This window comes from Macaca nemestrina, chromosome 5 (assembly GCF_043159975.1).
Source record: "Macaca nemestrina isolate mMacNem1 chromosome 5, mMacNem.hap1, whole genome shotgun sequence".
In the NCBI taxonomy this organism is placed as follows: Eukaryota; Metazoa; Chordata; class Mammalia; order Primates; family Cercopithecidae; genus Macaca; species Macaca nemestrina.
In genome coordinates, this window is record NC_092129.1 from 158,599,161 (window position 1) to 158,620,257 (window position 21,097).

Here is a 21,097-nt window from a genome sequence, read left to right on the forward strand (position 1 = left end):
CACAGAAAGTCCAAATGGCATGAAGCCTGCATTACAAAGAGCCTATTCAGCTACTATGTCCATACCACAAACCTAATCATTTCAGGCCAACCATTAGAACAGTTAAAGACAAAACTACAAAATAAAATGGCTATAACCTCCGAATACATCCCCTTGCTATTATGGAGAAAAGTATGTGGATCAAATCATATAGCCCAATAACGAGGTAGCATCCACACTATATAATAAGGGTTTAAGAAAAACAGGATTTAAGAGTCCAAGATGGAATCTGAATGAACATTTTGCTTGTTCTGTTCTATCTGATAGAAATGATGGAAGGATTGAATAAGTCAGTATATATAAAGCACTTAGCTGATGCAGAGTAAGCACTCATTTAATGACAGTTATTCATATTCTGTGGAGGGACTCATGGAATCTCAGGGCAGAGAGCATCCTAGTGGTTTAGCTCAATCACATAATATTCAATAATATTTAATGTACAGAGATCTGGGAAAATCTGTCAATATTTGACAGTTTTTTTTTTTTTAAGTTTTAAAACAGGACAATTGAAGGCTATTTGAGAAGAAAAATCGAAACAACAAAAATCTCTATCTGAGAAGATGAAAAATAAAACTAAGAGGAAAGACAATTCTGGTAGACTGTGTGATATAAGAAATCTCAAACAACTCTGTTTCCATATGGTGGAACAATGTAAGCTTGTATATTTTTGTTCACTTTCTGCTGAGAAAATACTGTTAACTTACTCTAAATACATTTCTCCTCCTACTACTCTGTCTTAGTGTTGAGTATTCCAGTGTTTCCAAATATTCACTGCCCCTTTTTGAAGGAGGATGATGCTTCATCCCTCCACTGACAGCAGGCTTGGCCACGTGACTCTCTTTGGCCAGTGAGACGTGAGCAGAAATGATGTGTGTGACTTTCAGAGAGAAGCCTTGGGAGCCAGTATGTGCACTGCCATGATCTCTTTTTCTCTGCTATATGACTGTGAATGTTCTAGATAGGAGGCCACTCTGCCTCCTGGAGTGAAGGTTATATGCCAGCCCACAATGGACACATCACAAAATCACTGTTACTGAAAGCCATGGACACTGGGGGAAAGGGGTCACTGTTACTATGGAACAATCTAACTTATCCTGACGGATACACTTATGAAATTATCTGTGAATAAAAGAATGAAAAGCCTGGCTGACAATCCACACCTCAATGTAAATGCAGTAATTTCAACAAAATTACTAAGGGCTTTCTACAACTACATCTAGGTAAGGTATTAGGTATTAAACAGTTTAATCACAACCTTTCATGTGGAAGACAAGACAATTTGTTAGCGCAATTCTGTTCTATAAGCTTAACAGCTCTACTGAAGACCAGTCATCACAGAATTCACAGTATTGTGAACTCAAAAGTGCTGATTATACAAAAACCTTTATAGTCTGTGCTTTCATCTTGTAACCCAGTTCCCCAGTCAATTACTGCTCCACCAAAGCATGGCTTTATAAGCTGGCTTCAAATATATGAGTTGACTAGGTTTCAATTAAAACTCTCAAATGTTCCCCAAAATATAGTTACCATGGAAAATTCTACTTTTCCCACCATTATATTTTCAGATGTAACACTCCCTAACTTTAATCTATGGAGGTATTTGTGGCATATTTTTGCTACTGTAAAGATTTAATCAATATTGAAGTAATAAAAAATAGTACTTTAATATACAAAGTAATTGATTTGCAAGGCACAATTATGGAATAAAGCATGCTACAAAACTGAATTTTCCAAATAAGTGAGGGTTATCCTTTTAAATATATAAGGCCTTTACAAATTAGTAAAAATAAAAATATTTCTAATATTAACCAATACCCGTATTATTTAAAAGCATATAATAACTAAATATATTTATAATTTATGGTCATAATTATAAATGCTAAGTGTTGAACTGTATTAATTATTTAGATATTCCCAGATTCCATACCTATACAACCCATGTACTCTTCATAATTCCTCTGATAATTCCTCTACAGTCTCTTTGCATTCTAAGTTGCTACTCTTTGTGAATCCTTGTTGCTTCTAATCTACTGCCTTATTCTGCAAACAATTATAGTCAGGAGTATATAAGTGAAGTAGTCAGACTGACCCTCAATTACTTCTACAAGTAAAATTGCATGACTTTGAGATAACTATTCTCTTTACTCTCCAAAAGTAGTTTATACCTACATCCAACCTCATTCATGCAAAATAACTATAAAAGTTTCTAAAAGGGTTTTTCCCATATTAAGACAGATTGCCTGACCACATATGAGAAATACTGCGCTATCACATAGTTCACGTAGGCAGGCTGGAATTATTGATAAGAACATTAACCTACATTAACAAAAATGTTCAAGGCCTAACATTCATAAATAATGCTTAAAGCCACCTTCTTTCATACACAATATTCACCCTTTATCACTCCGTTTTCCTTATCACTACAAGTTTTTCTCAGAAAAAGACACTTCCAGATGACAATGAGAGCAGAAATAAATCTATACCGGTGAGAGAAGACAGTTCTGGAGAGGTTGAGCACAGCTAAATATTGAAGGCATCCACGGAGAAGAGCTCCACAGACCTGAAAAAGAAATAAGGTACTCTTCTTTTCAAATATTTCTAGGTCCAGGAGAATCTTTTATTAGAGGTCCTCTACATCCCATCTAAATAGCTCTTCTGAGACCCCTCAGAGCAATATATATGTGTGTGTGTGTGTGTGTGTGTGTGTGTGTGTGTGTGTGTGTGTATTAAATTTACCATGTCCAGGGAACATTCGGTATTGGATAAATCCAGATGAGCAATGGCATTTGGCTGGGCCAAAAAATTGTACATGTGCTGGAAAAAAAATAAAAGATACATGTTAGGATTCTAGAAACACATATACACACAATGCAAGTTAATGTTTTAAAAGGAAGTTGCCAGAATTTCTTAGACCATTCTCTGCTCTTCCCAAGGGGATTACCAGAATTTTCTGTCATTCCTTTACATTCCCTGATGTGAAAATCCCAAGAATAGTTAAAATTATGTTTGAGTAAAAAAGGCCAAATGGAATCTTGAAAACCAAACCCCCATTTTGTTACACATGACTTAGTTTTCCTGATTAGTTTAATTTTTATTATACAATTTTGGAACAGTGCTAATTCATTTTAACTCCCGAGATTAAAATACCACCTGGACTGCAGTCACTCTATCAAAATGCTAATCACTTTTGAAAGTGTTTGCAGAACTACGAATCTGAATTTGAACCATAAGATGGTCTCAGGCTATCCTCTCTTCTGTTCAACATAATGATTTTCCTACCCTTAGTTACTTCTCAAAGCTAACAAGAATGACTTGGCAGTAATATGAGTGCATTGTAAAAGTTTTCACTAATAGCTAAGACACTTCCAGTTTCAGGGGGTCACAATGCCTAAATTTCCCCAGTCCTCCCATTCAAGGCCATCAAAATAATGAAACTGATCAACAGATCAGTTCAACTGAGATGTTGAACATCAACAGAGATGTTGTTCTGGAATTACCCTGTATGTGTAGCAACTGCCAGAGCCCACCCATAAGAAACTGAGTCCAAGCTCCCTGCTACCGGGCAAATAGCTTAATTCTCCTCTGCTTCACTGGATACCACTGGATACTTGCAAAAACAAGCAAGCTTATACTGAGTATGTGCTTGCAAACATTTACTATGTGCAGCAGTTTGGCTATATGGTGCTTCAGAAGAATCCTATCAAGGAATTCAGAAGAGCAAAAAAAAAATAGCCTATAAACACTTAACACTTTAAAATAACCATACACATAGAATGACTTTTCTTTCTCCCCTCCCTTCCCATCCTCCCTCCCTCCCTCCCTCCCTCCCTCCCTCCCTTCCTTTCTTTTTTTCTTTCTTCTTATTCATTTATTTACTTATTTATTTTAAGACAGGGTCTGGCTCTGTTGCCCACACTGGAGTGCAGTGGTATGATCTTGGCTCACCGCAACCTCCACTCCCGGGCTCAAGCCATCCTCCCACCTGAACCTCCTGAGTAGCTGGGACTACAGGCATGTGACACCACACCTGGCTAATTTTTGTATTTTTTGTAGAGATAGGGTTTCACCATGTTGTCCAGGCTGGTCACAAACTCCTGGACCCCAGAGATCACCTGCCTTAGCCTCCAAAAGTGCTGGAATTCTAGGTGTGAGCCACTGTACCCAGCCATAGAATGGATTTCATTATGTAAAGTTTTGATTCAGAAAAGTCATTTTGCTCTCACATGAAGATCCTCTGCCTCTCTCTCTGTTTGCCTGGCAAAAATTGTCTCAAGAGACTTTTAAGTTTACTGTGGCTTTGCTCCCAGCCACCAGCTGGGGGAGCTCTTATCACCATGAAATGGTGACAAGACTATTTGGCCACACTTCTCCAAAGAGGCCAGGCCCTGTTAGGCTGCTTTCCCTGAGGGCACAGGGTCAGGTAAACTCCTGCACCTGCCACCAGGCTCCTGGAACTTTCGTCTTTCTCACCCACTCTCCCTTCCAGCCCACTCTCACTCAGGCCTCATCGTTCCACTCCCCAGAAGCAAGCTACAATAGGACCCACCCTGGCCAGAAAAAGAAATCTTGAGCTATTTTGTTGTTTTAGGTGACTATTAATGTTCCTATTTTAGCTGAATCTTAATAATCTTTAGCCTCTCCTTTCACCCTTCCCTCTATTCTTCTACTTTGCCACAGTATTATTTTGGTGGTTTCATATTGGCCTCCTTGTTTTATTTTGGGAGGGAGCAGATTTATGAACCGTCAGTGAAGGTAACAACAGAAACTGGAAAATGAATTGAAAAATCATGGCACACCAGGAATCAAGTATTATTTAAATAATTTTAAGTGCAAGGGAGAGGAAAAGGAAAAAAAAATACAAAAAGGCCTTCATTTGTACTTCCTGCCTTACAGGTAAACCAAAACAAGAGAAGTAAGAATAAATTTCACAGTGTTTTTCAGCCCTGTGGCAAAGCAGTGGATTGCAAATTAAGGCCCTCCAAAGATGGCCACTGGGTGTGGGCCATGTTGTTAAAGAAACAATTCTTGTAAATTCTATCTTGGTGACCAGAGGGGATCATTCGCCTCATATGGAAATGAGATCATACCTAATCCACTGTGTCAAAGATCTGCCAAATATTACATTATTGATTCAGTTGCATCAACAATTTTATTATAATTGAGGGAGTAGTTTTTGTCTTCACACTCAAACTCTGAAGAAATGGCCCCAGGTTATGTGTAGACCACTCTTCTCCCTATTTTATTCACAGAATAGACGAGTGCTCAGGTTTCTCCCAATACTCCCTTTCAATTGTAACCTACAAAAAAACATCAATCTTCCCAGCAACAATAAAAATAATGAGAAAGTTCAGTTTATGTCCCCAATCTTCCCTACTAGGCAATTTTAACCTGTAAGCTAATGGGTTTTTGTTGTTGTTGTTATTGTTTGATACGGAGACTGATGCTGTCGCCCTGGCTGGAGTGCAGTGGCGTAATCTCGGCTCACTGCAACCTCCACCTCCGGGGTTCAAGCGCTTCTCCTGCCTCAGCCTCCTGAGTACCTGGGACTACAGGCACATGCCACCATGCCTGGCTAATTTATGTATTTTTAGTAGAGATGGGGTTTCACCATGTTGGCCAGGCTGGTCTCCATCTCCTGACCTCGTGATCTGCCTGCCTCAGCCTCCCAAAGTGCTGGGATTACAGGTGTGAGCCACTACGCCCGGCCCCTGTAAGCTAATGTTTTTAAATGAAGAAAAAAAATTCTTCAACAGCATTACTTCCAAAAAAAATGTGAACTTCAGCATCATCAAATGAGAAAAAAAAAATTGTGGTGATGTATGACATTTAATTAATGAAGGCTCTGGAATTTTCAGTAAAACACTTCGTAAGCTCGTAACTAAATAATTCAAAGGTGTCATGCTAAAGAGAGAGGCAGGGAAACACGCTACAAAGTCACGTTTAGAATTATTCCAGACTTACTAAACACAGCTTCTTCAAAGATGGAATAAAGAAAGAAAAACTTACTGAGAGGTCATCTCCACGAAAGACGTTCCCTGAGAGGTCGAGATGGACAAGGGTAGAGGCGGTCAATGGATTGGCACTGAGTGACTGAGAAAGGCTGTTCACCCCTGCAACATCAAGAAAATCCAGGCTCGGTTTGCACTCCAGGAAACAAAATGAGGTTTGTGTTTCTATAAATGGCCCAACAGTTCCATCAAATTGCAGGACTGAGGTTAACCATGAGCACTGTCCCCGAAAGGTGGCGCTATGATTGTGTCTCCTTTTGACACACCCTCAGGAAGAACAGGTTGGTCAGATACAACCCCCTCACTGAATCGGAAGGAGTAACGAATTGGTTTCCCTTTGCTCCATGTCTTCTGATGTGTCCAAGGACAGAAAGGATTTTAATCCGAAGCCTTAGAATGATGAAAGCAATCTAGTTGACAATGTTTATCCTTCTCTTAATCCTGCCAGGTGATTCTTGAGTTAGTGCCTGGTATTTAAACGATGCCTGTCCAAATTCAGATAATTTAGGCTATTTAAAGTATTGGGAAGTTAAAAAGAGAAGTATACAGCTCTTCTTAAATGTATTACATTCAAGGAAACATTTGGATTAAAATGGATTTCACAAAGAATCAGGAGATGACCTGTATACCATGTAAGATGCAATCATAAGGAAAAATGTATAATTAACATTCTATACACTCTTTACACACAAACATAAATGGCTCAAGTTAACATAAACTGAACTAAACTGACAAATCCACCTCAGAAAACAAATAATGAATATGTGAGGAGGCTGCTTATTCTGTATGGATAGAACGAAGTTCTCTTATAGGTGGGTAACAATTATTGATGGGCCCGCTAGTCATGGTTGTCTAGTGGGCCACTTCTTTTCAGAAGGGAATAGGAGCTCTTTGAGGTGTGTCATTATCAAATGGGAGCCCAGAAGGGTCTAATCACTCACTGAGACTCAATCACTCACCACAGCACTGATGATTTTACTTAGCATAATGGGAATGTAAGAGATAGCAAAGCTCTTCGTGTTTCTACCCAAAAGTCCATGGTTCCAAATTATATACTTTAGAAATATGGCTATTTCTTAATTGGGTACACTTTTATAAATTATTTTGTTTTTCTTAGTTTTCAGCAAAATTTTTTGAAAATCTCAACCTATCAAACTGAGACTCAAGTAAGTCAACCACTCTAAAGAGAACCAGGAAAAGGTTTTCTTTCCCCTCCACATTTGGGCAGACCCTTCATGGAGAAGAGGGGCCAAGGTCAGGGCTGCCAGTAAGAGACAGTTCTGGTCATAGCAGCAGGATCTGATGAGGGTACTACAAGGGCTATGGGTTGCAGGTAAAGCCTCCCACTGGAGCACCTCCCTGATGTGAGCTTAGAACGTTCAGTGTGGGGCTGATAAAGAGGCCATTGTCTTCCCCAACTCCAGAGAGTTATAATAAACTGATTCTAGTGTGTGTCTGATAAAGGTTACTGAGCCATTTCTCAAAGTGGGCGCACATTTGGGTGGGTATACAGGAGACCGAGACTTCGAATAAAAAATATTTAAGTGCAAAGAACTTCTTGGCTGTCAACTCACCATTTACTAAACGCTAATCAAATGCTGGGAATTAGGAGATAAATATAAATAAGATCTTTTTCTTTTTCCCCTCAAAAATTGCAAAGACCATTAGGGAAAAACTTACTTAGACGCTGCAATGAAAAGTCAGTGCTACACAAGGAATATTCATTTCAATAAACCTTTACTGAAATCCTACTGTGCACCAGGCAGGGTCTTCTGAGATACCATCTTACTTGCTGAAGGCCAGTGGAGCGGGAGACACAGACAGCTGAATAATCACTATCCAGAGAGGCAGTAACTATCAATGGGGCAAGAACAAGAGCTTGGCAGTAGAGAAGCAGGAAATGTGATTAATTGTGTTAGATAAGAGGAATGTACGGTGGCTTATAACAAAAGGTTATTTTCTGGAGGTTATCTTCTATAACTGTTTAAATGACTAACTTCCTTTAGTTTGTCCTGATATTAGTATTAATGTATTTTTTAATGGAATAATTGAGTCCAAAACATAGGGCCAATATCAGATTCTCATCAAGAAAATCATTTGTAAAATCATTTCCTTACTGAGGTATAACAAAACTCAATAAATAAATTCCAAAAATAGAAGGCTAAATTAGTCCTGACAGCAAAATGCTCCTTGACAAGTGCGGGCACTTGGCAGTTGTCCAACATCTGAATAGACCCGAGAGAGCATCATGTTATCAGCTCAGCTTCATGCGACTGAAACAGCACGAAGGATTTCCTCTCCTGCCCCCGAGCCCATGTTCACAGGAGGCCTGTGTTAATAAGCCCACGAAGAGTGGAGAATTATAAAGTATAGACCTGAAAAAAAATCAAGGCTCTTACAGCCCTGACTAAACACATTTACATGCCTTTCTCGATTCTGGCTGTCTAGCGATTTTGACCATTCTCTGTTATTTATTATTGTAGTGTTTACAGCTGGAAAAAGGTGGTACCAGATGGCTCTGCCTTGACATAATCTGGCAACCAGCAGGACATTTGCTAGAAATCCAGAAAACTATCAGTTAGTTAACATCTGAGATAAAGAAAGGGTATTTGGAGGCAGTGGCGATGTCATGGGGAGTTTTTTTTTTTTTTTTTTTAAATCTGTCTTGCGTTATCGAGCCATGAATATAAATGCCAGTCTGATTCACCAGAAGCTTAACACTGCAATGTAACTCCAGTCATTTTAAATCTGCGAATCTTTCAGATCCTATGTAAAATACTTCAAGAAGTCAATTTTTTTAAAAAAGTAAACAAACATTTCAAGATATTTTTGTTCTAGGGCAATTTGAAATTACTCAGGCTGGGCATGGTGGCTCCTGCCTGTAATCTCAGCACTTTGGGAAGCTGAGGCAGATGGATCACCTGAGGTCAGGAATTTGAGATCAGCCTAGCCAACACGGCGAAAACTTGTCTCTACTAAAAATACAAAAATTAGCTGGGCATGGTGGCACATGCCAATAATCCCAGCTACCTGGGAGGCTGAGGCAAGAGAATCGCTTGAACCCTGGAGGCAGTGGATGCAGTGAGCCAAGATCATGCAACTGCACTCCAGCCTGAGCGACAGAGCGAGACTCCGTCTAAATAAACTAAAATAAAATAAGATAAAAATTCTTCAAGTCATGTTATAAAACAATGCTAATTCTTAAAACACATATTGTAATATATACATATTTTATTGCAAGTAAGAGATAAATGGGAGGACCCTTATTTGTAAATGTTATAGGCAATGTGGAGCTGTCCTCATCATAAGGAGGTGAAGAAGCCCAGCTTTGCCCATAGGACCTCCCCACTGTTACCACTCTAAAAGGGACAGGGACATCAGGGAGAGGTGGCACTGAAGGTCCTCAGAACCAAACTTGCCCTCGGAAGGATAAATGATCACTACATCCTTTTATTTGTTACATAGTAATGAACAAATGAATTAAAATAAATATAATCAAGGATTATTAATATAACCAGTTTTCTGTTTTTGTTTTTGTTTTCTAAAGAGACAGGTTCTCACTCTGTCACCCATGCTGCAGTGCGGTGGCACTGTCATAGCTCACTGCAACCCGAAACTCCTGGGCTCAAGCATCTTCCCACCTCAGCCTCCGGGGTGGCTAGAATTACAGATGCAATTCATATAATCAGGTTTTTTAAAACCACTCTATCTTATAAAAGACTTAAACTAGACCTATGGAGCACACAATAAATAATGAATGCTTTTAATATGTACAGAAGTCATATAAACTTTTTTAAAAAAGATTAACACTATAAACAGAAAACTAACAAAGGATATAAACTTAGTGATTTCCCTAAAAGAAATACAAATGACTAAGGAACAAGGGACTTCAGAGGGGGTCTGCCTTGTTATTTATACTTTTTAGTATCTTCTAAATCTTTACCATAAACGTGTACTACATTGATAATGATCAGAAAAAGGTTTATATAAAATGGATTTGCTGAAGTAGAACAGTGATAATGTAAAGGAGTTAAACTTAGCTGTAAGATCTGTAGATGGCTTCAGGCACTAGGTCCGAAAACACTGACTCCCGGGGAAATCCCTTTGGTAATGTATTTTCGTGCCTTAATCTTAAATATGTGTGTATAAATGTGTGCACATAAAATCATGGTACTTATGGAACTAATCTCAATTTCAAACCATTCTTAATTTAACTGCATGTTCAGAATAATGTATGATGGTATGGATATAAAATCATCAAGGGATGACTTTGCTTTACTCATTTATCCAAGGCACATTCAGTGAGAGACTGAGAAGTGCTAGGACACAGCAACGAATGAGGCAAAGCCCTTATTATTCAGAAATATACAGGCTAAGGCACAATCAAATGCGATGGACACATGCTAAGATAGAGGAATTTACAAAGAGCTATGGAACACAGAGGAAGGGGCATCTAGTCATACAAGGTGTGGTGAGAGGAGGTTGTCTGAGAACGTTTCAAAGAGAAAGTGAGATAGAAGCAGCCAGGCGCAGGAGCTCATGCATGTAATCCCAGCACTTTGGGAGGCTGAGGCAGGCAGATCACTTGAGCTCAGGAGTTTGAGACCAGCCTGGGAACATGGAAACCCTGTCTCTACAAAAAAATTAGCTGGGTGTGGTAGTGCGTGTTTGTGGTCCCAGCTACTTGGGGGGCTGAGGCGGCAGGATCACTTGAGCACAGGAGGTGGAGGCTGCAATAAGCCAAGATCGTACCACTGCACTCCAGCCTGGGTGACACAGCAAGAACCTGTCTTCTAAAAAAATAAAATTAAAATAAAAATCCACCTCCAATAATTTTTTTTTTTTTTTGAGACAGAGATAGAAGCCGAATCTGCATAGGATGCATGGTACTTCATGAGACATTCCAGGTAAGGACACTAAGGTTGCTCCAGGTAGAAACTGAGGCATATAAAAACATAAGACAGCTCAGGATGATGATAATTATGATGATGGTGGTGGTGGTGGTGCTGGTGCTGGTACTGGTGGGGGTGACGGTCGCAGTTTACTAAGCACTTTGTGACAGAAACCATACTGTACGTATATTAAATCATTCAACTCTAACTACCTGTGTAGAAATAAGATACTGTTATTTCTGTCCTACAAATGAGGCACCTGGGAACAAAGACATTATATATAAATGCATGACATGTGAGAATAAAAGTCAGAATTCAACCTTGGGCAATCTGACTACAGAACTGACACTTTCAACCACTATACATACTATTTCCAAAAGATAGTGACTTTCTTAAGAAATGGCAAGATGTTCAAGAAACTTTTGTTAAACAGTAGTCCAGGCACAGTGCCAGGTGCTGCAGATAAAAAGATGAGAGAAGCACAGGCCACAAGGAGAGCCCCAGTGTAGCAGGAAAGACACAATATTTATACAATAATGTTACATATGTGATCTTGAATACAAAGGGAACAGTCATTGATTCTGTGTGGCCTTGGGAACAGGGAACACATCTCAGCAGAGTTTATCACAGATAAACAGTTTTATAAAACAAACTGAACCTCTCTGAGAATATTTGGAGATTAAAAAACTTTTTTTTCAGGCATCCAGGGCAAAATGTGAAGATATACAAAGGCACAATGAATGCAGGATAATTTCTAATATTATTATTGTGGTGCTGCTGTGGCAAAATAATAACAGAATTGACAGGATTTGATGGAAAAAATGAAGGTGAGTGAACTTATGAACTCACCTGGAGAGAAGATAAGGAAATCTCTAAAGACAGAACTACAAAGAGGGGAGCTACAGCAGTTAGGCCCAACAGTTTTCTGTAAAGCAGACAGTCTGTCTGACAGTTAGAAAGGCCAACTTGTTGAACCAAGATAAACACAACCAGGTGCATCTAGGAATGTGAGGCAGGAGGATAGAGGCAGACAGGAGAGTGTTCCCTGACTCAAAGTTTTAAAAGTTAAAGACTGCATGTACATATCAAAATTATTCTCTACACTGACAGCATTTCACTTCAGAGCATCAAACACTGAATTACATAATGTCTTTATCTTCAAACTGCCAGAGTAATATAATAGATATATTTTTAAATGTAAGTACATTTACAGATAATTCTAACTAAGGTAGCAGGCGCAGCAGAACTATTTCAGACACATTGTTAGGTAAATAAGAAATACTGTACCTTTAGGTGATAGTGAGGTTTTAGATAAATTTAAATGCTTTAATCCCTTCGGGAGTTTGGCAAATTGAATACTTAAAGAGGACACACCTGAGAAAGGAAAAAAGCGATTAGAATTTTCAAGTTCTCGGAATTGCATTTTCTACAATGAATGAAAATTAATTTTGATTCTGAATGAAGTGATCATATTTTTCTTTCTAATATCAGACTTTGTTTTCTAACCATTTACCATCAAGCCCCCTTTTCTTTCTGTCCTACCTACAGGGTAAGAGAAGGGGAAGATGTCTTATTCGGCATACAACATCTGAAACTTTTCCATTGGAGATACTTTTCTTGGGGCCAAGTGTCACTCTTTTTCTCATAGTTCTAGTTAAAATGCAAATCCTCTTGGAAAGGATGTTAACTCCTTTTCTTTTTAACCTCTGTCTTAACAGGTTGATTGCTCTTCTAGATGAGCAGATGTATGCTATTTAATTATTGTCAAGAAGAATGGAGTAACATTAACTATTCTGATAACGGCAGATGGATTCCTATACTTAATTGGCTTACAGCTAACAACCTCATTCAGAGCTTCGGAGCATGTTTTAACTTCTTAAAAGTAGATTTTGTAACTTTGGATAACTCACCAGGAATTTACAGTATTTAAAATCGGGTATCTTCTAAATTTAATAACCAGAGTGGGAGATTGAGAACACCAGCTCACCCATCCAAGGACTGCAATGAGCATAAACTGTTTTCTGGGAGGAAATAAGTAATACACAAATGTATGCCCTTCATACAGGTCCTTCAACTGACCTCCTGCTGTAGATGAGCCATCATTTCCCCAGGGGCATGTTCTTCAGAAGGCTCCTAAAACAATGTTAATTCCTGCTCCCTTAGGCTAATTCTCAAGCTTCAGGCAGCAAGAAGAAATTACTGTGCTGGTTGCTGTCCTACTATAGAACCCCAAATTATCTATAAATCTTATCACAACTTCTAAGAAACAACATGGAGGTCATGCAGCTAGAGTAAGCCTCTACATGGGCGTTTCCCCTAGAATAGTGGGTGTTCTGGGAGCCTCTATTTCCCCACTGTGTTTCCACAGTCAAAGAAGTTTGAAAATCACTGGATTAAATCACGTTAAACAGGTTTTTATCTGATTATTTCTAAAGACTTGAATATGCTAATCCATTTTGTAAATTACAAGAGGGCAGCCTTGATATTTAGCTGATACACTCTTGTAAAAAATAATAATAATAAGTGACTAACAAGTTGATGGAGGAAAGGGGAAAGACAGAATAACTGTTAAAACTTGATTAATCTAAAAGGCAAAAAAGTGAGGAAAAAAGGGGACAAATAAAAAAATGGACCAGCACTTTGGGAGGCCGAGGCATGCAGCTCACAAGGTCAGAAGATCGAGACCATCCTGGCTAACACGGTGAAACCTTGTCTCTACTAAAAATACAAAAAATTAGTTGGGCATGGTGGTGGGCGCAGGTAGTCCCAGCTACTCGGGAGGCTGAGGCAGGAGAATGGCGTGAACCCAGGCGGTGGAGGTTTGCAGTGAGCCAAGATCGTGCCACCGCACTCCAGCCTGGGTGACAGAGCAAGACTCTGTCTCAAAAAAAAAAAAAAAAGGAAAGGAAACAAATAGAAATACAACTTTTTACCCAAATATCTGAATGATTACATTAAACATAAATTTATTAAATATATTTAATTTACATTTGTATTATTTAAAAATATTATGTAAATATAAAGATTCAAATTACAAATCAAAGATGATTTACTTGAATAAAAATATCAAACGTTTTCAAGAGATACACCTAGAGATATATGTATTCAGAAGTGAACGTAAAAGCATGAAAAAAGATATGCTACAAACACTAACCAAAAGAAATCTGATATAGCTGCAATGAGACAATTTAAATTTTAAGAAGCATTACTAAAGATAAATGGAATATTTCATTAATTAAGAAGATACAATTACTCTAAATCTATGCTCTCATTAACATCATCTGAAAATATATAAAGTAAATCTGACAGTAACAAAAGGAAAATACATACATTATTACATAAACACACACATATATATAATAATAGAAGTTTTCCAACACACTTCTATTAGTAGCTAATAAATGAACAGAAAAAGTCAGTAAAGATATAGAGAACATCAAAAGCATAATGAAAAAAGATATAATTGATATATTTAAAATGCTGTACCCAGTAACTACAGAATACATGTCTTCAAAGTCCACACTGAATATTTTCCAAAAGGAATCAGATACCGAGCCATAAATTTAGCAAGTCTCAACAAATAATAGAATGTTCCTTAGTACTGTGAATTCATACACAGAATATTTGTACACTCTCTGTTACCACTACTGCAGTTAAAATACGAATTATAACAATAAGATAATTAGAAAATCCCCAAATAATTATAACATAAGCAATATATTTCTAAATAACAAAAGAGCCAAAAATCACAATGGGAATTTTAAAGATCTTTTGAATTAAATCTAAAAACTATGGTATTAAAATTTTTGGGATCTAACTAGAGCCATGCCTAAAGATAAATCAATAGACCTAAATACATATTTTAAGAAAGATGAAAAACTGGAAAGTAATTATCTAATTATCCATCTCAAAAAATAGCAAATTAATCCTCACCCACCTCTGTAAACAGAAGGAAGGAAAAAAATAAGAAAAAGGGAAGAATCCAATTAAATAGATAGCATCCATAAAAATAAGTAAATTTAACAAAGTTGGTTCTTTAAAAATACTAACAAAATTAATAAACTCCAGCAAGACTGGTAAAATAAATAAATGAGAAAGAGATCAAATTATCAAAATCAAATCAAAAAAGAATGTAAAGATCTTACAGGCACTGAATTATAACTTGAGGGTATAAACAAATCTGTAAGTCAAAAAACTATCATTTTAATAGAAAGGAACAAATCCCTTATGAAAAACATGATAGACCAAAACTAATGTAAGAAGAAGTAAATAATCTCAATAGTTCGCTATCTATTCAAGGAAACAAATCTATTATTAAAAAATCTCTCCATAAAGAGAAGCAAAAGAAGCCAAACACAAAGGAGTACATAGGCAAAGAACAGGCAAAGCTCATCCATCATGAGAGAAGTCAGAATAGTAGTTATCTTTTCCAAGTGGTAGAGGACAGGGCTGGTAATCACTGGGGCAAACCACAAGGTAAGTCTGGAGAATACTGGGAACATTCTGTCTCTTGATCTTGGTAGTGGCTTCTGGGAGGAACAAAAGGCCTCTTCTCTGTTAGAAAGCATACAGATTAGAACGTTGTAGATGTCAGAGCATAGGTGAGTAAAAATTTTTACAGTTCCACCCATTTCTATAGCTTTCCTGGAGAGTTCAGAAACGCTAAGAAAAGTAAGTGAAAAAGCAAGATACAATGAAGTATTTCCATTTCAAACATAAGGCTGAGAGGAAAAGACTTGGAACCAAGAATATAAGAATATAGGGATACTGGAAAAAATTGAGTCAACACTTCTAACTTTTAAATGCCCTAAAATCTAAATCTATGCCTTTTTCTTTTTTTTCCCCCAAGATGGAGGCTCACTCTGTCACCCAGGCTGGAGTGCAGAGGTGTGATCTCAGCTCACTGCAACCTCCTCCTCCAGGGTTCAAGGGATTCTCCTGCCTCAGCCTCCCGAGTAGCTGAGACTACAGGTGCGTGCCACCACGCCCAGCTAATTTTTTGTATATTTAGTAGAGACGGGGTTTCACCATGTTAGCCAGGATGGTCTCGATCTCCTGACCTCGTGATCCACCAACCTCGGCCTCCCAGAGTGCTAGGATTACAGGCGTGAGCCACCGTGCCCAGCCAATCTATGCCATTTTAAAAATATTGCTTTACCTGTTTAACCATGAAAATATCAATTATCTCATTTAATCCTTAGAACATTCTTATTTGGTAGGTACTATTATTTATATTTTTAATATAAGGAAGCTGAGGTATAGAGAAGGTAGGTAACTTGTCCAAGAACACTTAGCTAGAAAGCTGTGAAGCTCGGAATTAAACCCATGTGTTTCGACTCTGGGACTCACTGATATACACTGAGACATGAAAGATCTAAAACACCAAGAAAAATAAGCAGGAACCCTAGAATCTATAAGTCTCTTGTCTTATTTAGAAGATCAAATCAGAGCCACCACCAAATAGCTGGGAAAAAATATGAGCATACTTCAGGTCAACAAAAAACACTAGAGCTAGGATTCTAAATGGTGTCTAAATGAAATAATCGAATTTGGAATAAAGTGAGTGGAGGAGCCTGGGCAACATAGTGAGACCACATCACTACAAAAAACATTTAAAAATTAGCCAGGTGTGGCAGTGCACACCTGCAATCCCAGCTACTTGGGAGGCTGAGTGGGGAGGATGGCCTGAGCCCAGGAAATCAAGGTTGCAGTGAGCCATTATTGCACCATTATACTCCAGTCTGGGCAACAGAGTGAGACCTTGTCTCACCAAAAAAAAAAAAAAAAAAAAAAAAAAGTGAGGAGAAGAAGTGAGGACAGACATTTCTGAAAAGGCTAAAATCATAAGAACTAAGGTAATTGGGACAGATAACTAGGAAAAACAGAACACAGAATTTGTAATGCTTAGAGAAGCATAAATGTACATATATTAGTATTAGAAAACTAAAACCAAAGTTTCCCCTAAACAACGCACTCTGACATTTCTGTTCTATTCTACTGCTTTTTTAAAAAAAAAATGCTTGTCATGAACTATTAAATTGATTTCATGGCCAGCTAATGGGTCTTGACCCACAGTCTGAAAAAACACTGTGTTAGATGAAGACCAAGAGCAAGCTGGTGAACAGGCATGGCCTGGCAACAAGGATAAGAATAGCCTGTGTATGTGTGTGGTCTGTTCACCATCTTGTGTGGCTCTTGCAGAAAGAGAACAGTAGGGCAACTAGCATTTGAAGGATTACTCATACACATTATACCTCTGCTTACTAAGTCATACTCGAACCTCCTTTACCACAACCCCCTCAGCAATCAGAAGACTACAGGCCTGGTCCTCTATACATAGATGTGAAAATAACAGTTTTGCTGCATCAACATTCGTATCATACAACTCTTGAAGAGTTTCCAAATAAGTTCCTGAGTGGAAGGTTTAGGTACAAAACCACATTCCATTTGCTGTGTAAATTCCTCAGAATTCTTGGCCACTTAACTGTTAAGACCTTATCTTTTTTTTTTTTTTTTTTTTTTTTTTTTTTGAGACAGAATCTCTCTCTGTCGCCAGGCTGGAGTGCAGTGGCACAATCTCAGCTTACTGCAACCTCCGACTCCCTGATTCAAGCGATTCTCCTGCCTCAGTCTCTCGGGTAGCTGGGATTACAGGCATATACCACCACACCCAGCCAATTTTTGTATTTTTAGTAGAGATGGGGTTTCACCACGTTGACCAGGATGGACTCAATCTCCTGACCTCATGATCCCCTCGCCTCAGCCTCCCAAAGTGCTGGGATTACAAGCATGAGCCACCGTACCCAGCCCCTTGTACTTCTTTGAGCTTCCTTACAAATAATAGTCCTGGTTAGTCTTTTTTATATTCTGTATAACTTAATTACAGACTCCTCCTTCTCCCTTTTTATTACTTTCAAACACAAAATACCATCACTGAAAACCTTGGGAACAAAAATTACTAAAAGTTTTCTCTAGATTGAAATTTCAGTAAATATTTTACACTCATGTAGACTTCTTGTGGAATTTCCATCCATGAGCAGAAAAGTTACCAATCCTTCAGGTAGTTAGCCTGAATGAAAAGAATAAAGAATTTGTGTTCAGGAGGCTCATCCTGAAGAGTAAAGAAAGATGGGAGATACGAATGTTGGCAGTTGTCTGTGAGCACTGGCAAATACAGCAATGAATGAATTTAGAAGGGGCAGAAATGAGAAAAGTCTTGGTCTGCGAAAATATTTTCAGGATGTTAAAATTTGAAGGTATATGAGCAGAAACCACACTACAGACTTGGCAGGAATATTCAAGGCTATCCTTGGAATGATTCATGATGACAGCACTGGTGAATGGGCTGCAGCTAGATAAAAAGACACAGGTCTCAGAAATAGGAAAGCAGAGGGAAAAAGTAGGCAAACATCATCTTCGAACACGTGGTCTGACTCTATACAAAAGAAATCTCTCAAACTTCACCATAATTTTCAAGTGCAAATAAAAAAAACTATACAAGAGAATTAAGATTGAATACAATCAAATAAATCAAATTCAATTTAAAGAAAATATCTGTTGATTGTGGACCAAGTCTTACACTAGATGCTTTGCATCTTAGGAAACAAGGAAGGGGAGACAGAAAACCCAGAAAGTGGGGATGAGAGGAAGCAAGGTGCTGAAGCATGGGGAAAGAAATGTCCACCTCTAGTTCTCATGTGAGCAGAGTGAAGTAAGTGCTATTACGGAATTTTACATGGGAGCTCCAAAGTGAGGGCAAGACAAAGGAAACTGCACCTGCGGTGACAAGTTGTCCAACGTGGCTGCACCTCAGAGAACATGAAGTGGACAACGGGAGAGAAAACAAAGGGCCTCAAATTCATTCTTCCTCTTCCATCTCCCCAAACAATGTGTAGTATTTTAGGTCTGGCTTCTTTCACTTAACAGTGTTTTTGAGGTTCATCCATGATGTGGCATGTGTCAGAATTCCATTCTCTTTTGAGTAGTATTCCAATGCACATATTATATACACCATATCTTATGTAACCACTCTCCAGTGATGAACATCCGGGATGTTTCTACTTTTTGGCTATTATAACTAATACTGCTATAAACATTCATTCACAAGTCTCTGTGTGGACATAAGTCTCCTTTGACTTGGGTGATACACCTAGGAGTAGAATTGCTGGGTTATATGGCAGGTTTGAGTTTAACTTTTTAAGAAACTGTCTAGCGTGTTTTGCATGTGGCTGCACCATTTTACACTCCCACCAGCAATGTAGGAGTTTCCATCTCTTCACATCCTTTCGAAGACTTATTTTGATTATTGCCACACTACTGCTTTTGAAATGGTACCTCACTGTGGTTTTAATTTGCATTTCTCTAAACACTGAGAAGTGTCCCCATCCTGATCCATCTGAACTCTAGATTTCATTTGCTTAAGAACCTTCCTCAAACAACTACCTCCCTCTACAGATTTTTTCCTGTGTGTTGATAAATATGACTGAGTCCCTCCCATCTTAAAAACAAAACCAAAAATAGCCCTTCTGTCTATAAAACGGTGATCACCATGATTTCTACTTTGTCACATTCACCTCTCTGTAGTATCTAATAGAGAAACATTTGTTTTTCCTAAGAATTGAGTATACCCTAGAGAAACTCCTATTCCAGTACTACGCATCCATTAATTTCAGCTTTGGCTTATTCTATGAGGGTACTTTTTGCGTGATCTAGCTTTCTAATTCAGTCTCGACCTTCCTGTAGATTCACTACTTTAGATGATGACAAGTTACCCTGGAGACGTTTGCTTGAATACAACCTAGGTATCTTTGTCAGCACCAAACAATGACCATATTAAGGACAAAAAGAAAAACTGAACATCTATATCAGTATCTTCAGCTCAGTTTAATAATTAATACTCTTCAAATATAACACTGAAAGGTGAAAGGCCGTATTCAACAACCTGGAAAACATCTGCAACAGAAAATGAAAACAAAATAGTCCCACTAGAGATAAACCAATTCCTTCTTAAACCTTGTCCATCAGTGTTCCACTAAGAATTCAAATTCTCGAGTTTCCCTTTCTAAACCTACTGACTCCTCTCTCTACACATCCACTTTTAATAAAACATTCTGACTCTTCGTGAACTCTAGTCCTTCATCCTTTCCCTATTCTCACACTCAAATCTTGTTAAATATTAAAATATAATAGTGGTAAAGAGAAATCTAAGATAGTCCCCAAGATTCTCACCCCCTGGTGTATACGCCCTGTGCAAATTTCCTTGAATATGGGGGTGGGGAGCAGTAAATATACTGTTGACTCTTGAACAACATGGGTTTGAACTGCACTGATCCACTTCTGTGTGGATTTTTCTCTACCTCTGCCACTGCGGACACAGCAAGATTAAGGCCTCCTTTTCTTCCTCCTCCTCCTCAGCCTAGTCAATGTGAAGATGACCAAGATAAAGACCTTTATGATGATCTACTTCCGCTTAACAAACAGGAAATATATTTTCTCTTTCTTATGATTTTATTAATAAAATTTTATTTTATTTAGCTTAAAGAATACTATACAATACATATAACACACAAATTACAAGTTAGTCAACTTTTTATTGGCAAGGCTTCCAGTCAACAGTGCTATTAGCAGTTAAGTTTTGAGGGAGTCAAAAGTTACATGTGGATTTTTGATGGCTTATGGTCAGTGATTCTCACTCTTGAGTTGTTCAAGGGTCAACAGTAATGAGACATCCCTACCACGATTAGGTTACTAATCACTTGACTTTGAGTTCATGAAAAACGGAAATTGTCATAGGTGGGTCTGATCCAGTCAGGTGAACTGTTTAAAAGAAACTAAAGCATCAGAGAGATGTGCTCCAGCTAGCCTCACACACAAAGCAAACTGCTATGTTGTGAGATAAGGGGGTCACATGACAAGAACCCTTCTAGGAGCACGGCCTCTAGGAGCTGCGAGTGGTGCCCACTGGCAGCTAGCAAGAAACTGGGGACCTCGAGCCTATAGCTCCAAGGAAATTAATTCCACCAACAACCAGTGAACTTAAGGAGGACTCCAGGTCACAGATGAGAGCACAACCCCTGCTGACAACTTGCTTTGTCTTGAGAGACCCAGAGCACAGAACCCAGCTAACCCGTACCCAGACTCCTGAGCCAAGACACTATG

The 21,097-nt window shown here is 38.4% G+C and overlaps 1 protein-coding gene across 12 annotated transcripts in view; it reads right to left on the bottom strand.

The window, feature by feature from the left end:
- The window catches only part of LOC105482551 (capping protein regulator and myosin 1 linker 1), a 341,908-nt gene that overhangs the window by 125,506 nt on the left and 195,305 nt on the right, over positions 1–21,097 (bottom strand). For all 12 annotated transcript variants that reach the window (XM_011742711.3, XM_071097501.1, XM_071097499.1 and 9 more), the window contains 4 exons: positions 12,227–12,313; positions 6,046–6,149; positions 2,776–2,853; positions 2,523–2,599 (listed from right to left, as the gene is read on the bottom strand). In XM_011742711.3, coding sequence (XP_011741013.2) covers positions 2,523–2,599; positions 2,776–2,853; positions 6,046–6,149; positions 12,227–12,313 — 346 coding nt within the window. The remainder of the gene's footprint in view (positions 1–2,522; positions 2,600–2,775; positions 2,854–6,045; positions 6,150–12,226; positions 12,314–21,097) is intronic.